General features: G+C 39.6%; 1 protein-coding gene across 1 annotated transcript in view; it reads left to right on the forward strand.

Annotated features, from left to right (window-relative positions):
* The window catches only part of LOC138783823 (macrophage mannose receptor 1-like), a 60,297-nt gene extending 52,180 nt beyond the window's left edge, over nt 1–8,117 (forward strand). Inside the window, exons 27-30 of the mRNA XM_069959023.1 lie at nt 97–213; nt 2,464–2,628; nt 5,791–5,829; nt 7,369–8,117. Of these exons, the coding sequence (XP_069815124.1) occupies nt 97–213; nt 2,464–2,628; nt 5,791–5,829; nt 7,369–7,592 (545 nt within the window). The 3' untranslated portion in view covers nt 7,593–8,117. The remainder of the gene's footprint in view (nt 1–96; nt 214–2,463; nt 2,629–5,790; nt 5,830–7,368) is intronic.
* Nucleotides 8,118–8,390: the final 273 nt, after the last annotated feature.

Here is an 8,390-nt window from a genome sequence, read left to right on the forward strand (position 1 = left end):
TAAGCTAGTTTTGGTTTAGCTAATTTTTAAATCTTTGTGTTTTTTTTTTCCAGTATTTTTATTTTGACTTTCATATTCACTATGTGACTTTCATAGGTGGCCGATTAACATCAGTTGAAGATTCAGCTGAATTAGATTTCCTCCGTCATCATACCGAGTTACTCAGTGACCAGATGAGTACATTTTGGATTGGACTGTACAAGAATGTAGAAGGTATAGTATAATATCATTAGAGAAGATAAGATCTTTTTGTTACTTCCAGTATCTGTCCTTTACTCCGGTATTGTTTTGTTTTGCACATCCGTTAACATCTGATTTAAGACAATTAACACAATGTATGTCCACTGTATTACTGCAAGTGTATTGTTGACTTAAAGAGGTGGTCCAGGAAAAATTTACTTCACAAGTAAGAGATTGCGGTGGTTCCGCCCTCTCTATCCCCCGCCGATCTCCGTATTGGGCCCCCAGTTTCTTTATTATGAATAGAGCCACGGGTACGGCACGTGACCCAAGGCTCTTTTTATGCCTTTGGGGCTGCCAGAGAAAGCTGAGTAAGCCAGAAGTGCACAGATAAATGCAACAGCTCACCGCAATGGCAAGATACAGACTCACTACAACCATGAAAATAGTTAAAATCCCACAAAAATATTGAGGCTCTTGGTTACCATTTGCAAACAGTGTAAACCACCCCACCACGATAAGGTGGCCTCTTGCCAGGGTGGAATTACACTGTACTATGGCCTCTCCATGGCGTGAAATACGCCTATGCTCTGGGCATTCAAGATCCATCTTATACCGGCAAAAGTAATTACACCACCTGGGTGGGATGGGTGGAGTGCACGACCAAGCAGAGGCAGCCACTCCCCTATCTGGAACACAGAAAAAAATTTGGTCAGCTCTACTAGAGCACCATTCACACTAGGCAGGAGCATGTTGCTATGGCTGAAATTGCAAACACAGAAAAATGCAACAGCTCACCGCAATGGCAAGATACAGACCCACTACAGATATGAAAATAGTTAAAAGCAGCAACTGCTAAAGAAAGTTCCCACTAAAATAATGAGGCTTTTGGTTACCATTTGCAAACAGTGTAAACCAGTCATGTCAAACTCTGGCCCGTGGTGCCATTATTTTTGGCCCACGAGGCAATTCAGAGTTTTAATTACATCTGGCCCACCATGGCTACTATATAAGAGACTATGGGGGAGGGCTGGCTACTATATAAGAGACTATGGGGAGGGCTGGCTACTATATAGGAGACTATGGGGGAGCGCTGGCTACTATATGAGAGACTATTGGGGAGGGCTGGCTACTATATGAGACTATTGGGGAGGGCTGGCTACTATATGAGACTATTGGGGAGGGCTGGCTTCTATATGAGATTGTTGAAGAGGGCTGGCTACTATATGAGACTATGAGGGAGGGCTGGCTACTATATAGAACTACTGGGAAGGGCTTGCTACTATATAAGAGACTATGGGAGAGGGCTGGCTACTATATAAGAGACTGTGGGAGAGGGTTGGCTACTAAATAAGAGGCTATGGGTGAGGGCTGGTAACTAAATAAGAGACTATGGGAGAAGTCTGGCTACTATTTAAGACTATGGGGGAGGGCTGGCCTGTATATGAGACTATTCGGGAGGGCTGGCTACTATATAAGAGACTATGAGGAGGGCTGGCTACTATATGAGACTATGGGGGAGGGCTGGCTTGTATATGAGACTATTGGGGAGGGCTGGCTAGTATATGGGACACTATTGGAAGGGCTGGCTAATATGTGGGGCAATTTTTGGGGGATTGGCTATTATATGGGTTGGGGTCTAATCATGTCATAGCAATTTATCATGTCATTTATCATAGTGCACAGGGCTGGGAGACGCACATCACTGACAGTGCCAGGAACACTGCAGGCTGCTCTGACAGTGCCAGCACCGCCGCATTCGCACTTCAATAATTATCTAGGTTGGCCCGCTACTTTGTCCAATTTTTTAATTTTGACCCACTGTGTATTTGAGTTTGACACCCCTGGTGTAAACCATCCCACCAACGATAGGGTGGCCTCATGCTTGGGGTGCAATTTAAGCCAGAAGTGTGCTTACTACGCTTTTTCCGGCAGCTCCAAAGAAATGAATAGAGCCTTGTGTCACGTGCCCTGCCGGCGTCTCTGTTCATAAAAAAAAGCTGGGGCACAATACAGGGATTGGCGAGGGGGTACCAAGGAAGCCCCCACCCCCGTGATCTTTTACTTGTCCCCCATCCTGTAGATAGAGGACGCGTTAATTTTCCCTGGACAAACTCTGGATGCAACTCCTATGGCAGCCATCACAGTCACATGTTTGAGCCCTTTCTTTGTAGGAGTTACCTACAGTATATATATATTTTTTTGTATTTTTTTTTTAAACCCGTAACAACATATTCTTAAAATAGACAACATTTTCAAAGAAGGAAATATTTTGTCTTTTAGACAAGTGGCTTTGGTTAGACAATACACCACTGGACTTTATAAACTGGAAAGATGAAGCGCCTCATGGAGACATATACAAATGTGCGATGATGGACGCCATCAAAGGAACATGGGACATTAAAATATGTGGGAAATACAGAGGGTATATATGTAAGGCATTGAAAAGTAAGTCATTGTAACCTAATATAAAGCTGTGCGCACCATCATATGCATAGCATAGGCGGTATTTATATAAGCATTGGATGCCAAATGTTGTGCCATAGAAATCAATACATATAGGGTAGTTACCTAACTTTATACTGCAATGGTTGTGCAGAACCATAAAGGGCAGCTACGGCAGCTACAGACATACCTCTAACATTGGGGTACCCATTGGAAGGAATGTTAAGCCCCACCCCTACAACATTGTTATTATATGTATTATATGCCATATTACACAGTTCTAGCTTGAAAAACGTAATAATAATTAAAATGACCCCAAATGTCTGCATGTATACATATATACAATGGGGGAGATTTATCAAACATGGTGTAAAGTGAAACTGGCTCAGTTGCCCCTAGCAACCAATCAGATTCCACCTTTCATTCCTCACAGACTCTTTGGAAAATGAAAAGTGGAATCTGATTGGTTGCTAAGGGCAACTGAGCCAGTTTCACTTTACACCATGTTTGAGAAATCTCCCCAATGTGTAACCCTGTCCACAGCTGGGAACTGACATTCTTTCAGCAGAACAATATAAATGAGAAAAATAGTTATGAATCCCCTAAATAAGAGAAAATTATCTATTATATATGATTATATTAAACATATTTTTTCCAGTTCTTTGTGGTGTTTTCTAAATTTAGTTTAAAGGTTTAATTCTGAAAAAAAGGAGGTGGTGTATTCTTTACAGTCTGACACAGTGCTCTCTGCTGCCACCTCTGTCTGTGGCAGGAAATGTCCAGAGCAGTAACAAATCCTTAAAGAGAACCAATCACGGAAGAATTATTTTTTTTTTTATTCCTTAATTCTATTTAAATTACTTTTTTATTAATATTTGTAAATAGAATAAAAAAAATTTCTGTCCGCGTTTTTAATTTATTCATGTCTCTCTTAAGTGCCACGCGCCGGCTCTTTTCAAAAGAGCCGGCGCGTGACAGGAAGCTCCCGGCATGCAGAGCGGCAGGAAGAGCTCCCATGAGCCCTTGCCCGCCGCTCTGTAAATACACAGTGATCTCGCGCTATACAGCACGAGATCGCTGTGTATATCTGTCCTAATTAAACCTATTAGTTTTCTCATGAAGATACAGACTGCATTTGCAGTCTGTATCTTATACTTTACCTAATCCTATGTAGCAGTGTAGTGAGCCGGGCGCCATCTTGATGACTGGAACGCACCGCTGGAACGCAAATGACGTCATCAAGATGGCGCCCGGCATTACTGCACCGCTACAAAGGAGTAGGTAAAGTATAAGATACAGACTGCAAAGGCAGTCTGTATCTTTATAAGTAGACTTTATGGAGATACAGACTGCCTTTGCAGTCTGTATCTTTTACTTTACCTACTCCTTTGTAGCGGTGCAGTAATGCCGGGCGCCATCTTGATGACGTCATTTGCATTCCAGCGGTGCGTTCCAGTCATCAAGATGGCGCCCGGCTCACTACACTGCTACATAGGATTAGGTAAAGTATAAGATACAGACTGCACAGTCAGTCTGTATCTTTATAAGTAGACTTTATTGAGATACAGACTGCCTTTGCAGTCTGTATCTTATACTTTACCTAATCCTGTATAGCGGTGCAGTATTCCCGGGCACCGCCATCTTCATTACGTCAGTTGCGTTCCACTGCTGGAACGCACCGCTGGAACGCAAGTGACGTCATCAAGATGGCGGCACCCAGCAATACTTACACCGCTATACAGGATTGGGTACAGTATAAGATACAGACTGCAAAGGCAGTCTGTATCTTCAGGAATAGACTTAGGGAGAGAGAAACTTTTATTATAGGGACAGTTAATTTTAGGTGATTGGTTCTCTTTAAAGAAAACGTATTCTGCTCTCCAGACTGGAAAGAATACACCACTTCCTGCAGGACGTAAAGCAGCTAATAAGTACTGGAAGATTAGAAGTAAGTTACAAATCTCTGGCACTTTCTGACATCAGCTGATTTGAAAGAAAACATTTTTTATTTTTTGCTGAACTGCCCCTTTAACTATCTATATTCTTTAATAATCTTCCAGTCTGGCCTCTACGCCTAAAGCAAAACTGAGACTTCTTGCTCTGTAGAGAACAATTTCTAGCTGGGCCCTCCTTATCATCATCATCATTAGAGATGAGCGAACCAGGTTCGGGTTCGAGTCCATCCGAACCCGAACGATCGGCATTTGATTAGCGGTGGCTGCTGAACTTGGATAAAGCCCTAAGGCTATGTGGAAAACATGGATATAGTCATTGGCTGTATCCATGTTTTCCAGACTACATTAGAGCTTTATCCAAGTTCAGCAGCCCCTGCTAATCAAATGCCGATCATTCGGGTTCGGATCGACTTGAACCCGAACCCGGTTCACTCATTTCTGATCATCATTATCATAGTCACAATAAAAATGAAAGATGACAAAAGTTTATAGAACAGACAGTATCAGACCATGTATAAGAGGTGCTATTAAAAAGCCCACAACTTCTTCTCCCTGCACAGTGACCTCTGCACAGATCACAGAGCATGCCTAGAAAACTCTTGTTCTTCTAGTAACCAACTGAAATTTAACTTTCATTTTACCAGAGCAGCTTGAGCAATAAAAGCTTAGATCTGAGGCACATATGGGCCATAGAGTGTTCATGAATAGATGAATAGAATAGAAAGGCTCTGAGACCTCTATCATGTGCATGGTCTCTGACTATGGATTCAGAGACCATGCACACGTTAGAGGTCACAGAGTCTTTCTATTTTATGGGCCTGGACCCTGGATCACAAAATGCACTGATGCAGTCTGGATTTGTGGTCCAAGCTCTAGGCCCATAGAATAGAATGGGTTTGAAACTGTCGGCAATTGTCAACAGTATTCTGACCATATTTTACAGTCGTGTGCAAGGGATAAAAAAATTACCATGACACCTCCATAATATTGTTCAAAAATGTAAATTAAAAAATCCATTCAGAATAGAGAAACAGATTAAAAACATGTGTCAGTATCTTACTTGGCATCTAGGTGAGACATTCTCTTTAAGTGAGCCGTCTCTGACACAAGATGAAATACAAAAGAACATCTGGTTTTTCTATAAAAAAAAAATAAAAAAATCAAAATTCCGTATATGTAATGTATAACCTATTGTGTATTGTATTTACAGCTCCGCCACTGCCTGCGGAAAAGACAGCACAGAGACTAGGTACAGAAAATCTATCTATCAATCTATCTGTCTCCTATTTATCTATCTATCTATCTCCTATCTATCTATCTATCTATCTATCTATCTCCTATTTATCTATCTATCTATCTATCTATCTATCTATCTATCTATCTATCTTCTATCTATTTATCTCCTATATCTATCTATCTATCTATCTGTTATCTATCATCTATCTATCTATCTCCTATCTATCTATCTATCTATCTATCTATCTCCTATTTATCTATCTATCTATCTATCTATCTATCTATCTATCTATCTATCTATCTATCTTCTATCTATTTATCTCCTATATCTATCTATCTATCTATCTATCTATCTATCTATCTATCTATCTATCTATCTATCTATCTATCTGTTATCTATCTATCTATCATCTATCTATCTATCTCCTATCTATCTATCTATCTATCTCCTATCTATCTATATTATCTATCTATCTATCTATCTATCTATCTATCTATCTCTCTCTCTCTCTCTCTCTATCTATCTATCTATCTATCTGTTATCTATCTATCTATCTATCTATCTATCATCTATCTATCTATCTCCTATCTATCTATCTATCTCCTATCTATCTGTTATCTATTATCTATCTATCTATCTATCTATCTATCTCCTATCTATCTATCTCCTATCTATCTGTTATCTATTATCTATCTATCTATCTATCTATCTATCTATCTCCTATCTATCTATCTATCTATCTATCTATCTATCTATCTATCTATCTCCTATCTCCTATCTCCTATCATCCTTAACCAAACTAAAGGAATGATTAAGGTGTATATATATAAATAGAAGCCAGAACATGGATGTATAGTAATCACTACATGTGCCTATGTACCATAATAGTAAATTAGTTACTGCAAATTACATTCTCTTCTTTTGATAAAAAAAAATAGAATAGAAAGACTTCTTTTAATTTTAAAGGGGTACTCCTGACAAAAAAAGTTTAAAATAAACTCACTTTAGAACCTTATATAGATTTGTAAGCTATCTCGATTAAAAAAAATTCTAGAGCCTTCAAGTACTTATCAGCTGCTGTTTGTCCCGCAGGAAGTTGTTTATTGTTTCCAGTCTAACACAGTGCTCTCTGCTGCCACCTCTGTCCATGTCAGGAACTGTCCAGCGCATACAAGTCTGTTGACACTATACAAATAAATATTATTATTATTATTATTATTATTATTATTAGCATCGGTTTTCTATAGGGATTTGCTACTGCTCTGGACAGTTCCTGACATGGACAGAGGTGGCAGCAGAGAGCACTGTGTCAGACTGGAAGGAAAACATCACTTCCTGCAGGACATACAGCAGCCGATAAGTATTGGAAGACTTGAGATTTTTTTTAATATAAAAGTAATTTAAAAATCTGTATAACTTTCTGATACCAATTAATTTAATTTAATTTTTCTCCAGAGTACCCCATTAAAAGTGTGGTTAGTGTGGTTTCCCAATTTGCAGGTTATATGTAGTATATGTACATAACATTCTAATCCATATTTTTCTTTACAGGAGAAAAGCCCTCACATGGCATGACCATCGGCGTGGTTGTTTCTGTCATACTTGTTGTTTCCGGCACGGCCACTGCAGTCTACTTTGTATATAGGAGGAAAAACAACGAGCCACAACTAGAAACTGGCTTCAGTAACAACATATACTTTGGCAGTGGCTGTGATGGTGCCGCACAAGATGCAAAGGTCTTAGTGGAAAACATTGAGGAAAATGAAAATTCCTAATATATACAGAGTAATATCCGACGGTAACAGGGTCACGTACCGATCTATCGAATCAAGACGGGTGACAAGACTCTACTTACAATTACAAAATTACAGACTATGAAGAAATGTAAAATTGTAAAGAAAATACAAATTATTTTAGATTGCTCTCTATCATGAACATAAAATAACATATCATAATATATGATACAAATACATGTATATGTATATTTATGTATTTTTTTCTGTCTTTTTTTTATGTGCAAATGTAATGAGTATTCTTGGTCCAGTAAAGTAGACACACTGCAACTATAGCTATAGTGTTCAGGATTGACTATTATACTGTCAAAAGGGACTTCGAAAACTGCACTATGTAGCTTATATCCATTTTTTTGTCTCACTGTATATAGACCAAGTGACATCTTTAAAGGAGAAGTCTGGCGAAAGTTTTTATTAAAGTATTGTATTTTCCCCCAAAAGTTATACAAATCACCAATATACACTTATTATGGAAAATGCTTATAAAGTGCTTTTTTCCCTGCACTTACTACTGCATCAAGGCTTCACTTCCTGGATAACATGGTGATGTCACTTCCTGGATAACATGGTGATGTCACTTCCTGGATAACATGGTGATGTCACAACCCGACTCCCAGAGCTGTTCGGGCTGTGGCTGCTAGAGAGGATGATGGCAGGGGGGACACTGAGGGACACAGGGCACTGGAGGGACACTGAGCATCCCTCTGTCATCATCCTCTCCAGCAGCCACAGCCCGCACAGCTCTGGGAGTCGGGTTGTGACATCACCATGTTATCCAGG

The sequence above is a fragment of the Dendropsophus ebraccatus genome, chromosome 2, assembly GCF_027789765.1.
Source record: "Dendropsophus ebraccatus isolate aDenEbr1 chromosome 2, aDenEbr1.pat, whole genome shotgun sequence".
In the NCBI taxonomy this organism is placed as follows: Eukaryota; Metazoa; Chordata; class Amphibia; order Anura; family Hylidae; genus Dendropsophus; species Dendropsophus ebraccatus.